Here is a 24,017-nt window from a genome sequence, read left to right as displayed (position 1 = left end):
ATATCATTCAGAAGCAGTGTTGTGATTTGGAACTTCCCAATCCATCATGTACACTAACCCAGAACTGACGAAGGTTGCGCAGCTAAATCCTGTGATTGAGAATCTCTCGCACTCGTGCACCAGTTAAGAAGCAACTGATCTGGCCTTGCTTTTAGATTTAGGTCTCTCAATCCTGACTTTCAGAAGCTGTTTAAAGTCATCATAATAAACGGTGCAGTATTGATTTCAGTCCTGCAATGACACTGATTTGAAGTCAAGATTGTGACTGCTTTTTTAATCAATTTCACGTGTAGAATTTAGCAAAAAAAAGGTCCTAGTCTAGTATATTTCAAAAGATAAATAAAACCACTTGTTTTGTGAGTACAGTAGCACCAAAATGTTTATCCTTCCAGGAATCTATTCCAGGGGTTGTTCCTGTTGTCTAATCCTTTGAGGCATGTTGCAGCATTTTCATTTTTTCTTGCTACAAATGGAGTGTTTTAATTAGGTTTAAGATCCTTATTCTCTAATCCAATTCAATTTTTTTCAGCAGATAAAATGTTTCCTTCAGTGGTGAATTTTCAAAAGGGTTTCTACCACTAATTAGAAACCTAATACAGAAGGTAATTAGCTACTCGTTTCCTAACCTGTAATTTGAGTTTGAGATTGAGTCTGAGCTCAAGCCTGGCCTGTCACAATCGGGATGCTGTCATTTTTTTGACCTGGTCACTTTGGAGGACTATTCTGCAACAGTGGAGTGTTTCTTCTTGGTAGGGCAGATGAAGGGTGGGGAGGGTGGGTGGGAGATTAACTGGATTTATATCACTGCTGCAAGAGAGCCTTTCTGTTGACTGACATACAGTGACATTTCAGCAGTGCATTGTCTACACTGCTCTGCCATCTTAACTCAAGAAGTCTCTACAGAGATGAACAGTTCTTCCACTGAGGGATAAAAAGCAATATCTGGAAATAGAACATTTCAGAAATTCTGTGTATTGTCATCACAAGCCCCATAGTGGTCGCCAAAGGTAATTCCATTCAAGTGGACAAAATGGCAATGAAAGCAAACTGGTATTTTCATTCCCTTGCAGTGGCTTGAATTACATCAGTGTCAAACTAGATTTATACATATGTTTTTTTTCCCCTTTCCTTGGGGAAAAAAGTTGTCCTAGGGCAGTTGCAACCAAAGATGTTCACTTTGCTACTATATTGGCTGCCCTAAATGACAAAAGCTGCAATGTGTCCCTTGCAGCTTTTAAAAATACTGGCATCCTGTTTTATCATACAGTCGATAGAAAATAGTGTTTTGTTTATTTCTAAAATGTATTATTGCAAAACTAAGTTGGAGAAAGAGGATGAATCACAGCGTGCTGTTTGATTTGGAGAATAACTTCAAGGTGACGTTCCTATTTGGGGGAGAGCTATTGTGGTGTTTAAAGACTTAACAAAATACTCCTACATATTGGGCTTAGCGGAACAAATGGAAATGAACTGAATTTAATCCTGTTGGTTGTTCAGCAGTTAATGTGGATTAGCCTTCGCACGTTGTCCTCAACTGTTGGAATTCATGGCCGCTGGCAGTCAGTTACTGTGCAGCTTCTGTCATTTTCTTGTGAATTTGTGGCCTTCGCTTGTTTTCCATCTCTTTCCCATTTTCCTCGATACGAAATGACAGTACAATGTGCTTTTTGTTTAACGTGTCACATTGAATAGTTCACTTGTGGGATCCAAGCCGGAAGGTATAGCGTCTTATTGGTCTGCTTATTTTAATTGAAATGTAACGGGTTTAAAGATACAATTGAAAAGATCTGTTTCCTTGATGGTGGTTTACAACATAGACTAACCAACAAAGGCAAATGATTTTAAAAATAATTTCACATTAGCGTAGTGGTGTCAGACCACAGTTTGAAAACAAAAAAATGGCTTTCATCTCATCACTTAAACTTTGTTTACATTGTATAGTTTATAGTTAGGCAGCTAGCTTGCTATATACATTGATTTTTCTCAGTGATCTGATCTTTTAACACTTAAAATGTTCATTTTCCTGAGAATTGAATGATTTAATTGTTGTGGTCAACAAGATCGCCACAGCAGATGGCTTTGGAAAGTGGGCCAATCCCCACCGTTTTGGGAATTGGCAGGAATTCATTCGTGTACGATGGGTAGTTCTCTAGGGGACGGGGATGAGAGCTATTGAATTGTCCAGAAATTAATCCAACCTTTAACTATTTTTTAGACTAGGGGGAACGTATTATTTAATTTGAAATCCGCTTACAAGTAGACAGACCTGGAGGAGAATAGTGTTCATAGTTTAATACCTGAACAATGAACACTTGAACAATTAGTGCAATGTTGCACTTTCATTGTAGTGCAAATCCGTAATATATACAACTATGTAATGCAAGGATGTGTCTGCAATGCCAATTCTCACTGATGAGCCAGACAATATCTTGGATAACTGTAGATCTCTGTGGCTTTGCCAGACATGTATCTTCAAAACTAGTTCAGATTCAAGAAGACAAATCTTGGCTCTTTCCAAGGGGCATTTTCAAACCTGGTACTTGCATTGATTGGGAGACTGAATTAATTTACTGGATTCAAACGCAGAATCTCTGACTCCCAAGACCAATGCTCAATCAATTAAGCTACCCAGAAGATTTTTGATCTTCCTTCATAATCTACAAGAGCCTTCATGGTCTGCCAGGCTGTTTTCCAATTCAGAATGGCCTACACCACTCACTTAATGCATGACCCTTGTTCACTGACTTGAATTTCTTGCAGAGACAATAGAAAATGTGTTTTTGCCTATTCTCTATCAGTTTTGTTTATTCCCAAGATTTAAGATAAAATGATTCAAACTTAGTCGTTGAGTTCTTCAATTCGCCACCGCACAGTAAAAAGGAACCTCTGTAATAAATTAAGAGACAATAAAATTGCCAATTACCTTTGATAGTCTAGCCTCTGTTGAGGGCAACCTACTGCCTGGATGCTGACATGAGCCAATGAAGTTTCCAAGAGTCATATCCATGTCGGGGAGAAAATCATTACAGTCAGTTTGATGCCCCTCAAAAGTATTAGTGTTCAATAATTCTGTGTTGTGGGGTTCATTTTGATAAGAATATAACCATGTCCCATGTGTTTTTCTGCAGATTTCACAAACATTTCCTTTACATTTTCCATATTTTCCACATATTTATATTGACCCTGCTCATTAGGCCTGTCCCAATTGTGGCAGGTGAATGTGAGTGACAAGGCAGCCTTGAGACTTTGTGAAAAAAAACTGTAACCATCTGTTTGGGAAGCCAATGCTGTAACCATTAGCTACTGGAACACCCTTTATTTAAAAAATGCTACTGCTTACAACCTTTCTTTGAAGTAAAAATGCATTGGTTGAATTGGTTTAAACTTGTGAAATGAAGGATGGTATTTCATTTAGGCTACACTTCTCAGAGGATTCTTGTGTTGTGCTTCATTGAACAGATGGTAGGTGTGTCTGTGCCAGGCTATTGTACTGTATTTATGGGATTTTAAATTGTAATATTTATGAAAATTGGCATTGCGTACTGTAATAAATTGAAAATGCATCATGTTACAATTTAAAAAGAAATTGCTAAAAGAAAACCATGGTTTTATGGCGTATTATTTGCTGTGAATTTCTGTTTCCTGCCTTGAAAACCAGATGTTTCTCTTGGCTTAACAATTGCTGTATTTCTGCCAAGAAGCAGTCAACTGTTTTTGTGGCAGCTGCGCTCCAGCTTTTTGCTCCGTACTCTTAACAGGGAAGCAGCACCCATGCAGAAAAACTGTTACTGTTGCAAAATAATTGACACATGTATTAAGTTGGGGCTGAACTGAATTGGTCGAACGTTGAAACCACACGAAAAATAACGAATTTTAAGCCTTTGTGTCCGACCACAATTGCACTTTTAAATGGCAGTCATTCTGCAGCAAGCGAATCCCGAGATAAGAGGATTCTTATGTTAAGTCTTTAATTTAAAGCCATAATCTAGAAAAAAAATTATGAAGAAATATTTTTCTTTTTGGGGGGCAAGATTTAAGAGGTTATATATAGGGATTTTGATGACATAACAGTGGGAGTGAAATAATAATAACGAGGTAGAAGGAAATTACTTGGTAGAAAAACTGTTGAAGGTTCTGATTGTTCCATAAAAGGCAAGACTACAAATCATTAAATCAACAGAATAACAGCTGAGCTGATTGTGTTCTTTAGTAAGCGTTGTTAGGATCACAGGATCGTATGACAGAAATAACCCTATTTACTGTTTTTATACATTTACTAAACTTGTGCAGATGAGATGCGTATACTGTACATCTGATAGTCTACATTTAGAAAAAAATGCTCATGCGTTTTTCTCTCACTCGTATCTCTTTACAAACCGGAATCTGGAACATATATATACAAGCATATTATTTCATGGGAAAAATCTCTCCAGTATCTGCCCTGAACATATGATAATAGGTGCACAATGCAAGGTTTTTTTTAACAACACAACAGCATACCCACAATAGTACTACAATAATAAAATTCACCTGAAGGCAAAAGTAGCTGAAACTAAGACTGACTTATTCTTTCTATTAGTTGTTGTTTCTACTGACTTCGTTCTCCAGTGTTCCAAGCCATAATTATATTATCAAACTTGTATAACAATCTTTGAGAAGTAATTTCCTTTTCCAGGAAACGATGATGAATATTGAATACTCCACATTGCAAATCACAGGCTGGTTCAGTTAAATAAGAGTGCTATTCTAATATCCCTGATAATTCTGCCCCAGAAATGTTAATGGTTCTCGAGATGTAATGTTTTCTCTTGCTCATTTAAACGCATAAGTATTTATGTCTATTAGGATGCTGATCGTTTTGTCGTATGTTGGGCACTGATAATTGTATTTCATCATGGTCTTCTACCCTCTCTAAAATAAATTAAACTGGACCTTATAAAGATTTATGCATGTGGATGACAACTTAATGTTGTTTTAATGTTGATTGTATATTTGCGTTTCCTCAGATTATCCTCTCGGTGGGTCTTGTTATTCTGGTAATCAGCACACTTACTACTCTGACTACAACAAATGAACAAACAATAACCCCCGAGAAGCTTGCACAGGATACAAATCCAGAAGAACTGAAGAATGAAAATGACCTGCAGAGAATTTCAGGTAAAAGAACAGCATCCTTGATTGATCTTCTTTGATTTTAAAGTTGATTATTACACCCTTGTTTGGATGAGTGCTCATGCAACCGAACTGTTCAACAATCATCAGTTATAAGATTTGGGTGAAACATTTTATGATGCAACATAAATACACCAGAAGGTGACAATCTGTGGCACTATGATTCCTTGATAATGTACTAATATTCAAAATTGATTTACACTTATGGTTAATGAATGGCTCTTTTATAATTTGTGTGCGTTTACACACAAGTTGTTGAGAGACCCACTCTGTGACCTATTCATTCTTCAATTTGCCCTTCATTTGCCCTCCCAGTCTTTGATAGGATGATATATAGGAATGTTCATTATTCTTCTGATACCTCAGAATGTATGGCGCAACATGATCTTTGAATCAGGGTGAAGAATGAAGTCACCTTCAGGTTGGAAGGGGGAAACCCATTGATGATCAAGCATTCATGACAGAACTTCAAAATTGTTGGATGTTGTGACCTCTTGGGATAATTAATGTTTTCTAGTAAAGCAATATGTGTTGATATTTTAAAAAAAAGTAACCATTGTAGCAATTGCCTTTTAGTTTCTCGAATTAGAGGAACTTCCATTATTCTCAGAAAGCATCTCCTGAACTGTATTCACTTTTGGGACCAGCCAGCTGGATCATAATGGTCTTTTCCGGTCCTGTACATTCCTACCTTCCTATGTAACTTGCTTCAAAGGAGAGGATAAAGGGCTAAACAGCATTTTTCAGAAAATGTTGAAAATATGGCAGCCATGCTGAGATTTGATGTGTGTTTTACTGGCAAAACTGACATACTTTAATACAAAAAACTAAATACAGTACACTAATGTTACATTTTAACTTGTAATAGCACCNAAAAAAATGCTGAAAGTAAGGACAAGTAATTATACGTACTTACCAATAGCCCATGTGTACACATGGAGTTTTAATAAAATAAATATGTGGAGAATAACTTATCACAGGGATGGTTATAAGGCAGTTATATCAGTGGTAAGTTGGGCAATAAAATACACCACAAAAACAAAGAGTGGTTTAGATATTCGATCCTTCGACTGAGTTTATTAAACTAATTAATCCCAAATATTTTTTTCAATAAAAGTATTCTATGTAATATTATGAGACAATTTTAGTTAGTTTATTATATATTCTATTTTTGACAGCACTGTATATTCTCTACTTGGTCATACAGAGATAGCATGATATACAGGTGATATAATTACTGCAAGTTAACTGAGGATATAGATTTGATTCCCAGGATTTGGATGACATTACTGATATGTGTTAGACTTTTAAATGTACATTTCCAGAGCTCCTCTGTGGAGTCCTGAATACTGCTTGTTTTCAACCAGTCTATATTTTGATGTGATGCTTGTATGCTTGTCAACAAGATTACCTTTCAACCTACCTCGTGTTGTGACATCAACCTCTTCACAAATTGAATGTAGGCTAGGAGGCTATTTCCTTCGTTATGCCACTCCCATCTGAAAATGTAGCAAATTGTAGTTCTCCCTCTGTTGTACACATACCATCATGTATCATTGCCCAATCCGGAAGAACACCACTAGGTTTTCTGCTTGATGCAGCTGGTCAGATCTAGGAGGCACGTGACCGCCATGAATTAACCTTTTGTACAGTTTTCTGTCTGAAGATGGAATGGTGGCCAATTTCTTGCAATGCTTAATGTGACGAGCTTATTTGAGGTGATTATTATGTGGATGAAAGGGTAATAAAGCTGAAAACTCAGGTCTTGAGGCTACATGGTATTACCTGATGGGCTTTACAATATGTTTATTTGATGCCCAATCAATCCGTTTTAATTACAAGTAATTTACTTCTTCTTGTCAAATTTGAATCTTTACTCCAAACCTGTTTTTTTTTTAAATTCTGTTCCTCCTCCTCCTGTCAGTTCTTTTTTTAAAAAAGTTACGATTCAAACTGGTGAATAGGAATTTGGCCTTGGTTGTACAATTTCATTTTGAGAAAAATGATTAGACCAAAAATGACTCCATTCATTTCCACAGATTAGAATGAGACTTTGAAGAAAACGTCATGTGACAGTAGAACCTAAAGAATGTGGACTTAAGCCTCAAATAATTTAGAAATCTTAAGGATGACATTTCAGAAAAATTAAGTGCGTTGTTTCAATTGTCTCGGATCAAATCAGGCATGCAGCAGTTCTTCCAGCAAGAAATGTTATAGCCTGGAACCATTTAACCTTGTAGAAAGTGTGCAAGTCATCTGGTTAGATAATTTAGATTTGAAATTCTCCACATAAAATTTAGATTGTGGCTATGTGATTAGATATTTCACACTGCACAGTTAGTATAAAATGTCTGGGAAAGCTATGAAATTTATTTACTAAAGTTCCGAAATAATCATTCTAATTTCTTGTAATAACAAAGTACAACTGCTCTCTTTTCTGTTAAGCCAACTTGAAACAGTGAAAAATTCATTTTTTTATTGTTGTTGATCATTATGCAAAAACACTACTGACTATAATCTTACAGCGGTGTAAACAACCTTTGTCGGCCACAGAGAGGTGTTGCAATTTCTTCAGCTGGCTAGAGATCTTGATCATTAATACGGTTCTTTTAAGAATAGTGAACTGTGTGCTAAGCTTATTTTGAGGACAACCCTTTCAGCTGCAGGCTTGTCATCAAGGACTTTTTGAGCAGGTGTTATGTGACCCTGCCTTGACCTCCACCATCTGTGTCCTGTTTTCTTCTGATGCAAAAAGACTACAATTCTACATTCAAAAGACGTAAACTTAAACCATGCATCCGGGGGATTACACGAACATTGGGGTTGTCACAATAATTGATTATCAAATTAACAAGCACTGATGAGATACAATATTGATTATCTTTAGCACATTGATGACTGTGTAATGTGATAATTGTATGAACTGTGACAGTAATTGTCACTGTGCTAATTGTATCTAACTCTTTTCACATGGTCTGCCCTGGCTTTTCTGAATGGAATTCCAATGCTTTTTCTTTAGGGTTGAAGAATGTGATTGTGAATTGAGTATACCCTAGTTTAACATTGTAAGCCTGCAAATATTTCTGGTATTCATTGTGAATAATTCTCACCTTATAACTGCACTGCTAGGCAAGGTTAAACGTTCCTCGTGACAAATTGTACAATCATTTTGAAAAATTAAACTCTTATCGACTGGTAGATGCATGTGCCAAGGAGCAGTCTCAGCAAGTAAAAGAGTTTCAGTTCAAAATTGCCTGCTTCTAACCACTTGGACTCCTCCCTTCTGAGATGAGGGTATCTTCTTTCTGACTTATTTTAACTTTAGAGATCAAAAAAAATCTAGAACTTCTTTTTGCATGGCAGACATTTGTTCCAACAGAATTAACGCACAATTCATTGTTTACTTCCAACTGCCTGTGGGTTTCAGGAGCAAGCAGCTAAAGGAACAGGATCAGCAGCTGAAATAGTTCAGTGATCTAATTGTACACAGGATTTGGCAGAATTAGAATCAAAACCCATTGTTCTTTTGTGACGCAGAGCTTGGTATAAATTTTGAGGCTATCCAGGAGCCATGTAAAATAACACAATTGTTTGCTAATGTCTGTATAACCTGTTGGCACACAAGGAAACATTGTCAGGGTCCCATTGGATTTATTACACAACGTCAGAAAGGTTGTTCAGGACGGTACACCTGTTGGATAAACACCCATAGCCACGAAGGTGTGCCTTCCTGGAGCTTGTACGATAGTATGTGTCCAAAACAAATGTGCATAGATTGCCACAGTGCTGTGTGTATGCATGTGTATGCATGCATGAGATTTAAACACTAAACATGATTGATTGACCTTCGAGCCCTCGTGTGCAAGGAAGTAGTTCCTAATATCACAGAGTCCAGGCTGTGGCCTATATAAATTACCGATTTCCCATTTTGAAAATACATGTGGACTGAAAGTGCAGTGAAACAAATGTTGAACCTGGTTTTCGGACTCCAGAGTAACCAAAATGAATTTTGTTGCAGAATTGACCTCAAGTGTACAATAACACCCAGTACAGATGTTAACGACCTCTTAATCAGCAGAAGATGCAAAGGAATAAGTACACATTTGGTACAAAATAGTACAAGCAAAAAAAGCAGATATTTTTGAAATGGTCAGTTTTGCCAGGTGCAGCGTAATAGAATGACATCTGACAGGCAAACCCCAAGCCTTTAATTCCCTTTGGATAATTTGGTTGCCTCCTGAACTTTTGAACAGATTTTAAATAACACGTCCAGATCTGCAGGTCACCTTATGCAAAGTATCATTGAAAACAATGGAACTCACTTAGGTTTCCGAAGATAAAGCTTGCAGTACTGCCAAACTACATGGTGCAAGTATTAAACCGTTTGGACCAAAAAAGGTTGCTTGTCAGAACAATTATACATAATATTTAAAAGCCATTTGGGACTAATTACCACAGTGTAACAGCAGTGGCTTCTTGTGCAGGTTAATTTGCCTTACTGATTTCCATAGAAGATTAGAATGGGCACGTGAGATCCTTTTTATTAAAAAAAATGTTTTAGCTTTATTCTGCAGCCTTTGATGTCTTCATCAGGAATGGCCAAATAATCTGCAATTATATTAAAAAGGACATACTGTTACGCTTGTCTGTTACTGTGTCTGTAAACTGATGGTAAGACGCAGCTTAGGAAAAGATATTGTGTGCAGAACCACCACTGACATTCCTGCACAAGGCTCTTAACTCCAGGGAAGGACAGATATGTCCATTTATAACCTCTAGGATCAGTGGGTTACATTTCCCATTAATTGGAGACAAGTACATAATTTTTTTTGACCAAATCCATCTTTCATTTTATTAAAAAAAAACATTTTTAGCCTTATTCTGCATCCACCTCTATTTTGTTAAAGTTACACCCCTGGTAATTACCCTGGTAATGGTAATGGTAATGAGAAATACAGGTATTTATGGATGGATCTTTTCCATAGTGCATTTACATTAACAAAGGGCAATTTTTTTAAAAAATCAGTGCTAATCAGATATAATATCTACAATCAACTTAGCCTCAAAGGGATGATGAGTAGTAATAACACCATAGAGATGTCTGTTCATTAACGTGCAGCTCAAAAGGTGAAAAATGCTGACTTGAAGTTCAGTAAAAATTGAATTGCATCTCAAGTGGCGTCTTTAAGGGCTTATATTAAACAAGAATGCAAACATGATTTTCTTAAATGTATAGTACTGTACTACCAGGCAAACCTTTCAGTCCGGGGCTAAAAAAAACATTGCTACCTTATGGCTGAGGTCAAGTAAATGAATATCTATCTGATCAAAGCATATATTTGTAGTTTACCACATGCAATGAGGCTGTATCAATAGTTATTTTTTAAAACTAAAAATTTGTTTGGGATCAGAAACAACAGATGGATAAACAAGGAAAGTCGATCCAGGTATAGAATACAACAGTACTATTTCTCGTTTCTCATTTGGATATCCCGATCTAAGCATAGCATTTCTTGACAACCTAAGTTGCACTTTTGCCAGAATTCAGCTGCGTTCAGTGTATAGAGAACTGTTATCCATAAATAAAATAGTGTGCCCCTCTCTAGAAAACTGTCTGTGTAAAACATTGCAGATCTCTACTCCAGCTGAACACTGTTGTAACCCAGCCTCCTCCTCCACCCGTTTTTCTGTCACGTGGTAGAACCACTCAGAAAGAACTTGGAAACTATAAGAGCGATGGTAACAGAAGATTGAAATCTTAGATATAATTGTCTAGAAAAGTAAACAGTAAGATATTATACATATTAACAATCAATTATGGTAATGAATTCTTGAGGTTTGGATAATCTGAACATTTTAAACCATTTGATCTGTGTTCATGTGGTTTGTAATGTCATCCAAACCTCTGGAGTATGTTGCTGCCAGTAGCACACTCCCAGACATTATTAATTCTGCATAACATATCTTCCATGATCTGTGCTTTAGATTGCCAAATAGGCGTTTGTTTAGAATATCTAGATACAGTGGATACATTTTGGGCCCTTTTGCTAAAATTCAAGCTGCCAGTGCCCATTGGAAATGACTTGCCAGCTAAATACTGTAGAATAATTATACTTACAAATCATATTAATGCCCCCTATAGACACAGAAATGCTGTTTAAGTCAAATCAGTGCATGCAGATCTCATAAAGCATTATAAAATAATTTAACTGTTGTGATCTCTGAAACACTGCGGCAAGTGAAATAAAATCCTTCATTTTATTTACACAGTTTTCTGCTTTGTTTAGTGGGTTGGTGCAGTAAATTTTCACCTCTGGGTACTGGGTTTAAATCCACTCGAGACTCGAGGAATGCAACCTTCTCTGATGCCTGTAAAAGATGTGAAATGAAATGTATTTGGGCACACTCGGTCTGGCGATTAAGCCTATAAAACAACTTGCCAAAGCTTAACACAAATTTGTATTAAATTGGCAGTCACTCAGAGAAGCCATAACAATGGCGGGCTGTTGATGGAAATGGAAAAACATGCACCCAGCAGTTTAAAGTGAAAGCACATTGGTGGGACAGAGTTCAGAATGCACTCTCCAGGCAATCATTCTCATGAGAGGCCTTGTTTTTTAAACCAGTGCTTTCTTTTGACACGTTTGAACAATATACAATGGGTACGAAAAAGAAATGCATGTTTATTTCTCATTTTTGGAGGTCTTTCTTACTGACTGAGTAAATTTGGCCTTGCGGTGTTTCCCATTGTGCAGCATCCATTCCTTTCGTCAAACCAGGGAAACGTATTCAAATAGGCAGATGGCTATCAGCCAGGATGAGGTGTACTATAATCAGATTGGTCTTAACGTGAAAATTGCAGCCCTCGTAGCTGTGGCCCTGGAAATCTGGAAACAGCTGCTTTCTGCTTAACAGCATGCGCAGTATAGAAGTGCAGTCTTTCCATCACCTGTGGCCCTTAATCAGTAAACATCTGTTTCCCATTCAGTTTACACAAGCTTGTTTTATTTTAACATGTGTTTTTACTTCAGTGGCAAGTACCTTGTTTTTGCTTTGTGGATTGATTTTTAATTAATATGTTGGCTCGCGGGATTGGTCAGTGCTTTTGCTAGTGATGACTAAAAACAATAGCTGCAGTTTTGCCGATAATTACAGATTTGTCACTGTTTAATGAAAAGAGGAAGAAATGTTTTTCTTGAATACCTTTTCTGATTTGGTATTACTAAGCTCGAAAGGACTCAGTACTGTGATGCTGATGTGGAATGTACTTGTACAATTAAGAATGATACAATAGAAAATGTCCTATTCTGATGAAACTATGGTTTATGGATTTCTAATCTGACCATTAGATTTAATGCATTTTGAAAACAAGAACAGTATAAAAAAAATTCCACCCCAGTATAAGTAAAACATCCATTATGCATGTGGGGAGAGTTTGCGTATAGTCTATTTTCAGATCAGCCTGCATGGGATTTAACAACAGCAATATGTAGATTTTATCATAATAAGGGACCAGTCCTACCTTGCATGTCATTGTTATCTCACCTATCCACATATCATTCTTTGTACCTAGCAAACCAATCTGATGTTCAGTTGCTCAAAAATATCAAGAGTTTAATATAATAATCCTTGCATTTGATATAATGCTTTTCATGTCTTCTAGATATGTCAAAGCGCTTCACAGAATATATTGTAAAGTGAATTGACTGTATATTTGTGGGCAGAATGCAGCAGCCAATTGCACACAGCAGTGTCCCATAAACAGTCATGGATTGAAGTGACCAATTTATTATTGTTTCTTTTTCTTGAGGAATTGCCCAAGGTTTTGCCCTGCCGGGAATCGAACCCAGGTCTCACACTTGTGAGGCGAGTGCTCTAACCACTGAGCTACAGGACTCCAGATATATATTAATATATATATAGTGAATTCGCACAAGGATTTTCAGGACTAACAAAATAAACACAAATGATTGATATATACAAAACCTCTTATCTGGATCACTTAATATGGCCACTTGTGGGGATGATCCAATGCTACAACATGTTCACCTGTAAAAATATAATCCCATCTACAACCATCTGAGTCTCAACAATACAAGTGCAAATCCTTCCATTACCATTATAGGTAGCAGAGGCCTTCCTATGTGGAAATTGAGTTTAATCATTACCAATTGCAATAGTGTTCCTTTGCTTTTTCACATTAGATAAAGGAATAGTGTATTAATCTTGAAGCCAATGTCCAAAAGCTTGCTGGAACAGAGAAAATAGATGTGTTTTGTTAATAGTTTGATATCTCCTCACCGTCAGGCACTCGCAGTTTTTGCTAAAATGTGAAAACTCAGATCAGGATTTGAGCTCTTAATCTACGTTGACACCCCAGTAAAGTACAGAGGCAGCGCTTCAGTGTTGCAGGTGGCAATCTTGAAATAAACCATTAAACAGAAGTTCAATCTGCCTATTTTGGTGGGCAATAAAGCAGATTGTTTAACACTGTTTGAAGAGCAGAGGGTTCTGTTACCCGGTCAATATTCTTCCCCCATCATTCAAATTTGCGAAATTCCAATTAAATTTACAAATTATGGTGATTTATCTCATTGCAGTTTGTAAGATATTGCTCGTGCAGATTAACTGCTGCATTTGCCTGTATAACGGCCGCTACACTTCAAAGTAATTCAGTGCATTATGCGCTTTGAAACGGTTCAACGTGATAAAGTGCTATATCAAATGTAAGCATACTGTGTGCTGACTATGCATCATTAAGAAGTAATTGTTCACCTCCAGATTTTCATCAGAGTCGTGATTCCTCCTGTCGTTCGAATAAATATAATCGTGTTTTTGAGGATCCCATTGAATGAGTTGAAAACTTTTAAAAAAAATAACTGGCCCAGGGAGACTAGAATTTCTGTGAAGCTTCAAGTCTAAAGATAAATTACCTTATCCTTCCAGAGGATATTTATTTTAATATTTTTTTAAATAGTTAACCTTAATTCAGCTGCTCCTATAGGATTTCATGCTGCCTATTACCATGAATAGACACGTTGGTGAGTATTACATCTGCCATTTTAGGGGCCTGGGATAGAGAATACAAGTAGATAGGAATTCACCACCTACTTCCGATTCCTTGGCTCCCTTAGATTAAAAAACACTGGATAATTTGCAAGAGTTCCCCTGTGGTTTTGATTATTTTTTAAGAAAAGCTGTAGTTATTTAAAAAAATAAGATTTATCCAATGATTCAACAAATCGTTAACCGTTATATGCTCATTACTGCAATGTTATTGTTGTCAATTCCTGTCTAAGGCACAGGATTTGTGTGTGTGTGTGTGCTGTAAAACCAGATATTGTTTACGAAGACTTGGTTCTTGCTGAGAGATCCCTGATAATCTATTTCAAACTTGATATCAGAATCCTGTTCTCCTTATCAGCGCCATCGCTGACCCTCGTGCTAGAACGTATGGTCAGGATATTTCATTTTCAAATTGTTATTGAAGCTTTGGTGTCTAATTTGGTACCTTTCACCATGCTGCAATTCCACATTCAGTTGGTGTAGGGCTCGGTTGAACTAAGATGGAGTAAGGTTTCTCCAGTGTCTCAAACATTATCCATAATACAATTCAAGTGAGTGGCCTCTACCAAAACATTTTCTTTAGCTTTCTAAATGTGCCTGGATTTTTATGTTTTCAAAAATTGCATTGAAATTTATGAATGTTCTGTTGTAAAATACAAATATTCAAAGCAAAAATATTCATTAATTCAGTTAACAATTGTTCTTTTTTAAAAAAAATTGCAGAGCTTTATTTTGCACAAATATAGCCATCGGTCAATTTAGATTTTATTTGAGAAAAAATGTTATGTCAGATATCTGTGAACAATCCAATAAACAATGCTGTAGAAAGCCTGCAGTAGATTGCATGTGTAAACTAGTGCTCTTGGAATTTGCTTAGACTGTGAGAATGGGCTGATTGTAATTCCAGGGGAAAGCTGGTTTTATAGACCAACACACTTGGCTTGTAAAACCTGACACCACTCATAAAGTCTTAAGTGCTACACTGTTTTGCCAGCATTATAGAAAACAACCTCCAGGGTGATTGTAAGATTACCAGGGTGATTGTAAGATTACCATAATTATTGTGCATTCCAACTCGGATTGTTTCTTATAAACTGAATATAGCTCCTTGAAGAGCATTTAAACTCTAAGAATATGTTAATTCACGTCCCATTGCTTCCTTTAATTTTGCATCCTGCTGAGGAAATGGTCAGCTCGAGAGAAACATGTCCGTCCAGTCACAATATGTTTTTGAAAGGATTTTTTTCAAAAAAAAGTTCAATACCCTTGATATTGTTACATTATGATACTTATGGGCTTTAGTGCCCAAAGCACACACTTTAAATAAAAATGTATAGTTTACAATTTAACATTTAAATTAACTTTGGCATTTTTAACATTACTGTTGTATAGTGTTTACAACCAGAGATTTATCCAGTTTCCTAGAGCAGAGTACAAATTAAATTCAGGAAGTTAAATTAACTACTTCATTGGAATAATCTGAGAAATTTGTTTTTAAAAAGGTCAGGTTTCCAGCAACTGGAACCAAGTTTAGAGACACAAAATGAAACTTCATTGCACTGTGAAGTCGTATGCTGTCAATTCTTTATTTCATTGGGTCCTCGTGTCGGAGATGTAAATTCTGCTTAAAACAAAACAAGTGAGGAACCGATTGAATACGAGTGTTTACAGCACAATAAACTTAATAATTTTTCAGTTTACTTTATAAAACCCCCTCTGCTGTCAATTTCATGATTGCTTGGAAATCCGTATTTGCATTGTGCCAGTTATGTACATTTCAACATCAATTTAGTTTATAAGTTTTACTGGGTATGTGTGGAGCGCAGAAGGTGTTTTCAACCAAACATTCCACGCACAGAAGGTAATGGAAATGGAGCTGTTAAAATTCTCATCTCTATGGTACCTGGAGCAAATGTTTGTGTTTCTCCAGGTACCAATCTAAGCAAACCTTTTATTACAGAGCTAAATTTTGTTTTGCCTTTGAAATTGCAGGAACAAATTGTGTTTTATTTGGACCGTAACATAATGGATGAATAACTGGCATGTGCTGCAAAGTAATTGCCACGGATGTCTGTTAATTGACATCTACAGGCGGTATTCTCATTGAGTGAGATCAGGGAGCTTAAGTGTTGCCACTGCTGTGAAACCAACGGCTATAGCCTTCAGAATGCTCACCAAAAGTGGGCGACATTCTCCCCTACTATTTAATAATGTCTTTAGGGTATAATAAAGCCAATATTGACTGTGTACCAATAATGGCCTTCTATCATTTCTGGATTGCATAAATGTCTCCATTCAACCTCATTATTCTGCATATTGTATATAAGCTTATTTCCTCAAATGTGAGAGCAACCTAACTTTCTGAAGTCGAAGCAGACTCATTATTTTCCTGTATTTTTGCATCTCTAGCATTGACCGATTGTATTTTTGCTTGTTTGTTGCATTTCATTATCAACCACGTTAGAAAAACATCTTTGACAGATTCAGCAAAATAACAGGTGATTTAGGGTGAATCTTCATTGATTCTTTTTAGATTTTAGGGGTGCAGACCCATATGCATGCAGAAGACAAAACCAACTGACTTCAGATGCTTTCCGAATTTCGTTGCAGCAAGCATTTTTCTTGTGCATTTTGAGTGGCAAATCTCAGATTTCCTGCATAACAAACACCCTTGGTCCCAAATTGCAACCAATGTCAACCAGCTGTTGTTGCTGATCTTTCCCTGATGCTAAGTGACAGAAGTTTGGATAACCTGCCATCACTTAAGTGCCTAGAATGTTTGTGGCCTCTTTAAACTGAGTTGATGACGATGTATGTGCTTCAGATTTAAAGAAACAGTACCTTGTTTTTTTGTACACCTTTCGTTGAAGCTCCTTTTCAAAACTACAGAAAAATGTACATTTTCTCCAACTTCGGCTCTGGTACGTTCGTCATTTATAGAGAGATGAATGTTGATTTCACCTACAACAGTTTTGCATTGCAGAGCAGTTTTCACGTCCAGAGGATGTCTCAAAGAGCTTTACAGAGCCAATAGGGTATCCAAGCTGTGGGGGTGGGGGTGTGGGGGAAGAGATCTGAGGAAGAGCTGGGGGAGGTTCACTAAAGTTTTGGAGTTACATTTATTAACATTATTTATTGGCAACTTGTTTTGCATTTCTTACATTCTTGCAGTTAAACCAATTGTAATGTTTCACATTAGAAACATTAAAGTGATTGAATCCAGCCTATTTGACCAAGTGTTGCATGACATACATACATATATAGAGAGGAGAGAGAGTTGTGTTCTTCTTCACCTCAGCTTAAATTCAGACTTGATTTGAATTGAGTTTATTGCTCCTTCCTACAAGAGGCAAGAACAAATTAATCCCCATTTATCCAAGTTTTATGTTATCTCTTTTTAAAAAGTCAGCCCATCTGATTTGAAACCCAATAGTAAGCACACTAAATTATTCCAATTGTGTTTAAAATACTGTGAGTTTTATTTAAAATCCTGTTCTCATAATATTGTCTGGCTTTTATTGCTCGTAATTTGAGTAATAGATTTGACACAAAATCTATATTTAGCTTTGATCTGCCGTTTTCTGCACTCAGTAAAATCTGGGGGATTCTGCAAGTTTGATTTAGATCGTTGAATAGGATACAGGTTAATAAGTGTGAATAATGTTAAGCCGAATTCTGAAGAATACCCAATTGAATAGCTGTGAAGAGCAATAAACTGTCTGCTTCATTTTTCGGACACATCTAGTTTAATGGAAGCCTTTTTACCCCTTCACCAGTGTAAATACAGATTTGAACCAACTGCACCTAGATAGGATTAACTCATTTTTGTTTGCAAGTTATCTTTATTTTTTGATAATAAAAGTAACCTTTCATGTATATATATTCAGAAGCTAACTTGAAATCATTCATTAATTGTTACAAGGGAAGTTGGGGGTGGGGTGGGGGGGGCAGTAAAGTAACATTCAGAATTTAGTTAACAAGAAATGAAACAAAAGCTAGTAGTGTATTGAGAAGTATCATAACTGCTTAGTGAAAGGGTCATGAACAGCTTGTTAATGGAACTAAACATTTGCTCAGACTATGTTTTACTTTATGCAGCTGTTCCTAATAGTGAGCAGTGATTTCCTCACCACCTGTGTACCCTCATTATGAAATTGCTATTCTGTATTTTTTCAGTGGTTTTCTCCCTTTTCCTCACTGTTCCTTTTCTGGAGGGCACCGGGTGCCCTTTGGTTCCTTACCCAAATAGCCAGGCTTTATGGTTGACCCTAAACCCGGAATGTCAGTAGCCTCTTCGATCTTTACTCTGCATCACAGCCGAGCTCAATACTGTCTTGACCTCACTCCCACATTCCAGCAGAGGTCAGTGAATGGCAATCAGGAGCACAAAGGTTGGCTGTATCCCCTGACCAAGAAAAGCTAACTCAGCATAAACCAGGAAGAGTCTGATCATCTGCTCTGTGGGTTCAGTATTGTCTTTTGCTTTGCCTTTACCCTCTGTCATGGAACTCTACTCTGGTTTTATTAAAGTTGGTAGTTGCTTGGCAGAAGGATATGCTATTGAGTAGGAAAGTGGAGACAACAGCATTTAAGGAAAATACTGTCACTTCACTATAAACCAGAATGTTTGTACTGTACTTGTCAGCTGATTACCACTCGGGATATTTTGGCCAGATTCCTAAAAGAGTGTGGTTGAGTTGCAGGAAGCTCAGGATTTGTAATGTCAGTGCAATGCTTCACTTCTGTGTGGTGTTACTACCTAATAAGTTACCTGAGACACGGGCTCTCTCCCTTTCCCTAGAATTTGAATTCATTGCGTTCTGGCTGCTTCTCAACAGTGAAATCATTTGAGGTGCCAGGCTGTGTCTATTGGAATTCTTTTTTAAATTTATGATCTTAGTAGATTCAACTTTTCTTTTCAGTATATCCTGGGCTTGTTCACACCTTGCTAGGTCAGAACGTGGTAAAAATGAAAAACGTTTACTGAATTAATGAAGTCCTTCTCAGGCAGTTCTTAGGCCTCTTATTTGATTGTTCTGGGGTTCAACTAAGAAACAGTCTCTACCTATATGAGGGAGAGAAACAAACTTTGACTGGCTGTATACAGTCAAGATCATAGATCTTACAAGGAGGTAACCCAATTAGGCAGGATTAAAAGTTGGGGAAAGGGGAACGGCCTGATTAAAGCAACTCACGAAAATGTTGCTGTATTTTTGCCTTATGCAAGATTCAGCAAATGGCAACATCATCTCCATAAACTCAGCTCAGGGAAAGCTTGCAGCTTGCCACGTATGCACTGTAGGGAAGAATGAACTTGTCCTGAGGAGGGGAAAAATGATATCATTATGACTACCTTTGGGAAACTTTGCCACGTACACAGATTTGAGATGTGAAAGGAGCATCTCACTGGAACCCCCTCTGGGATAAATGACTGCTACGTATTGGCGCAATGTGAGGGAAAACATCTCATTAGAATTGTTTTTATTTGAATGCTTCGGTCTAAAATGGAACATGGAGAAACGATAGGTACAAGTCCCTTGGTTTCTGTGAAGCACAAACACAATATGTTTTCTTCAAGATCTCAGATACCAAATGGACATTGCCATGCAAAATAGTAATTTTTCAGTCGTTTGAACACTTTAATTAATACCTACCAGCATTATATGGGCTGCAACAGCGGGAAACCCGTCAGAATAAAAGTGTTTTGGGGGTGGCCTGATCAGTGTTTTCAGTTCTATAATGTAGCAAGTGCTTTAGTGTAGATTCCTGCTCCTTTTCAGTGTGGGGCCTTGACACAGCCTGTGTAGGAAAGCCGTACGTGTCATTCTGAATGTACGTCGTCACTTTGATGAAAAGGGCAAAGGTTGACTGGTCAGGAAGTGCCTCTTTGTGTGTGGCTGAATTTCAGAACAGTGTGTGGTTCATACGGTTTTAAGCTCTGTATACACTTAACTTGCTTGAAACCTGCCCATGTTAATTAATTTCAAGAGTTCAGGATTTGAATTCTTTTTGTCAACAAGTAACCCTTTGAGTACCGAAAGTTCTTGAGTTCATTTTTTTTCTCATCTCAAAGAATCTCCTGGATCTGCACTATTCATTGCGCTAGAGGATGGGAGTGGCGAATTTCTCTATGGATACTGCAGTGATGGAGACAGATGACTTATTTAAGACTTGTAAACCACTCCTAGGGTTACCTGATTGTCTGTTGTGACAATGAAAAGGTGAAAATCCAGGGACCCGTGCAGTAACTAACAAACTATTGTATCCAAGTTTAGCCTTTTCCTGTTCCTTTCCTTGAGTGTCCTACTCTCAGGACACTGGAAAGTGCACACATACACCATGAGCTAACTTGGCCTCTGGTTTTTGACACCGCTGTGAGGAAGAACTTTGTCTCCACCCGGCCTCTGATATTGTGGAGTAATAGCAACTGGAAGCAACATGTGGGGTAGAAGCCCCAGTTTCTATCTCAGTGCAGTGTGCTTGAAATCCAAAGCACTCAGCAACTCTGACCTAGGGATTATTTTCTTAAATTGTGCAGAAGTCTCAGTTGGGCTGTCAGGAGGAGCTGGGGGTGGTGGGAGAATTGTCGACCCGCTGAAAGCCAGTCAGTTAGGTAGCGTAATTAACAGAGCTTGAGACAGCATCCTGAAACCAGACCTAAATGACCAAACAAAATCTTGTTTCTGTATTTTTGCTTTCTGATCGCTTCAGTAAAGGAACAGAATAACAGCACGACGAGAGACTAAAAGGGAGAACGGTAGATGGATGGATTGACCTATTTGCTTTTTAGTAAAAGGTTTAATTACAGTTTCTGCAATTAAGTGAGACATTTTCTTACAATAACTATAGTTGGAGACTATCTGTGTACTATATATTGGCAGATGAGTTACAAGACGACATGGGGGAATGATTAACTACTAAAGGGGTACATAGACATCGCTAGTTCAATGTATTTAAACAACCATAGGCACAAAATGTATTTTAATGTGGAATAAGTAAGGGATTAAGTTTTATATCAATAAATGAAAAGTTGTATTGAGATGAGGGATGTTTCAGAAGTGTTTTTGTTTTAAAGACCTTAATTTTGGCAGAATAGTTAATGTTGACGAAAATATTTTAGTTTTGGTGGGGTGCTTCTGGCACTAGAAAATAATTATAGTAACACGACAGCTGTGAACGTATTCAATGTGCATTTCATCCATTAAAAAAATAAACAGTGAATTTTTCAGCAAGTGGAAGGCACTTTTATTGTACCACAACATTGTGTTTAAGCAGCTGGCCTGATCTTGGATAATAAACTGGTTCAAGCTAAATTAATCCTCCTTACACAACTACACAAAGTAAATTCTCTTAACCGTTTGAGGAGAACAATAAAAGTATCAAACAAATGAGAAAAGTGTACGGTTTCAGGTTTCCTTTAGTTTTTAGAAAAAGAGCATAAACAGCTGCCCAAAAGTCTTGAGCGTGCACCATATAAAAATTAATTTAACTTAAATAAGCTAGTTATTATTTTTGTTCCTTCCCACGTCATTGGTAGCAGTTGTATTGTGAATGAATAATTTACTTTGTATATTTCTAAGTATTTGGAGGAATTTAAAAGACAAATCTGCTCCTTTCTGATCCGACATTAGAAGGATTTTGTTAATTCTCTGCACAATTGATCATATCTCATCCCAGAAGATAGAGAAACGATACTCCAAGATTATTGGTGCGCAAGGGTTAAATCACCACTGTCTATTAGCTTCCTCAATCTCATCAAAATACTGCCCCTTACTAGATATAGTTCCCAGTGCAATAGGAACATTGTTCTCTCAGCTCACTCAAGCACTAAATAATGCAGCTATAATGTATGATCTAGTATGCTCAGTGCTGGAATGGGGGTAGAGAACTGATTAAAGTAAAAAGTGATGGCTGAGAGCTTTAATCATCCTGAGGTAATCTTGTCCATCATAAAACCTCCGAGATAATGTACTGTGGCCATTAGTAAAGAAATATTTGTTTCATTTACTCTTTGTGATGCGTGCCTGTTTAAGTAGTTGAATAGAACCACTTTGGAAATTTAAATGATCGTGGGATGTGGGACTTGTCCACTCAGCAGACGATCAAAGTATGTAATTGTTATAATCTTTCCACCAATGTGCTTTAATGTTCTACTTTCAGCAACATTCCTGAAACTAAGTTTGTTCATGCTGAAGATGAGTGGGGGCACGGTTATTGGATATCCTCAAGCTGCATTTGCAGTAAATCGGTCAATCATTTCAGAGAAGAATAGTTGTATGTGCATAAACTTGGACGCCGCCTGGGGAGGGGTTGATTTTAATCTCTTAGCTTCGGTATGAACAGCGCAAATTGTAAACCCACATTACAGAAGAAAATTGAGGCAAAGTTTAGTGCAGCTGGATGAACCATTTAAAAAAGAACAAGTGCAGACATAACTTCCTGTAAAACTTCGTGTAATTTGCTATTGCTGATTGTTGAGTGGCGTTTGATGGCGCAGAATTAGTGTACTTGCTCACAGTCACCCAGTGATGTGACACAGGATTGTGGTTGTAATTCCTTAATTGGGGAGTTTTTACTCACGGTTAGATCATCTCGGAGACACAAGCGGCTGTGACAGCCCTGTAGGGAGCATAGCACAATTGGCTTTGAATTCACACTGGACTGCTCTTGCACACCTTCCAGCAACTTGATAGAGAGAGGTACTGCATTTGGAGAGGACTGAGATCAAGTTGTCCTCTTGGGAAGCAGCGATATGCAGACCCGTGCAGCATTTCATTCACAGTATCTGGAGAATAAACTAAAACTGCAGAGTTTGTGTTAACCTCATTATTAAGATATCATTACACAGGTTGCAAATTTTGCAAAACTAAAATTTTGTCACAAACAAATATAGAATTTTAAGGAGGCTGCATCCTGGGAGATCATCAACCATTCTATTTTGTTAGGACGTGCAAGAATAGAGTTCTAACAAATAACCACAACCTCGCTTCAAAACATTTAATGAACTGAGCAGTGCCCAGATGTGCAATAGTACAGTGCATTAGCCTGGTTTACACTACACATATGGTCTGAGATAATGCTCATGGGATAATAAACCATCAGGAAATACATTTGCACAAATATTCCCAAATCCATTTGCCTTTCACGTAAAAAAAAAAATCTGATTGATAAACGGTCAAAGAAAGCTTGAAACGAAGGGTTACTTTTGTGGAACAGGACAGCTGCTTAAAAGCAATCTTTTCAAAGGATTCTGTAGATTTGAACAAGTATTGATTTTATTTTAAAATATTTGTAACAAAAATATACTTGGAGGTGATTTTTAATTGGTGCTCAGTACTTGTAAGGTTAAATCTGTACTCATAATTAGGCCAAGATGTTGTATTGGACTACTTAGATTTTAAACCAGATTTACAGTAGCTTTATAATGCCACCTACTGACAATTCTAAGAATCGTCTCAACTAAATGCCATTAATAGCTCTTACGAGATCAAATAACATTTTATACTTGGACAATGGGCTGTTCATTTGTTAAGCAAAAAAATTACTGTAATTTTTAAGAAAATAGTTGTATTTAAAGTATCAAACTTGTATTGTGTTTCCCTATCGATGATCTTGATTCTTTCCTACATCACATAATAATAAATTGAGAACGTATCAGTCAGATTTAGTGTCTTGATTGCAGACTTGTTTTGAGATTAATAATAATAATCCTTGCATTTGATATAGTGCTTTTCATGTCTTCTAGATGTCTCAAAGCGCTTCACAGAATAGACTGTAAA

General features: G+C 37.1%; 1 protein-coding gene across 1 annotated transcript in view; it reads left to right on the top strand.

Annotated features, from left to right (window-relative positions):
* Nucleotides 1–24,017, top strand: part of slc38a10 (solute carrier family 38 member 10) — a 55,290-nt gene that overhangs the window by 21,130 nt on the left and 10,143 nt on the right. Inside the window, exon 11 of the mRNA XM_007888561.2 lies at nt 5,007–5,157. Within this exon, the coding sequence (XP_007886752.1) occupies nt 5,007–5,157 (151 nt within the window). The remainder of the gene's footprint in view (nt 1–5,006; nt 5,158–24,017) is intronic.

The sequence above is a fragment of the Callorhinchus milii genome, unplaced genomic scaffold (assembly GCF_018977255.1).
Source record: "Callorhinchus milii isolate IMCB2004 unplaced genomic scaffold, IMCB_Cmil_1.0 Scaffold20, whole genome shotgun sequence".
In the NCBI taxonomy this organism is placed as follows: domain Eukaryota; kingdom Metazoa; phylum Chordata; class Chondrichthyes; order Chimaeriformes; family Callorhinchidae; genus Callorhinchus; species Callorhinchus milii.
The sequence above is the reverse complement of the archived record's forward strand: the minus strand, read 5'-3'. Positions and strand labels throughout refer to the sequence as shown.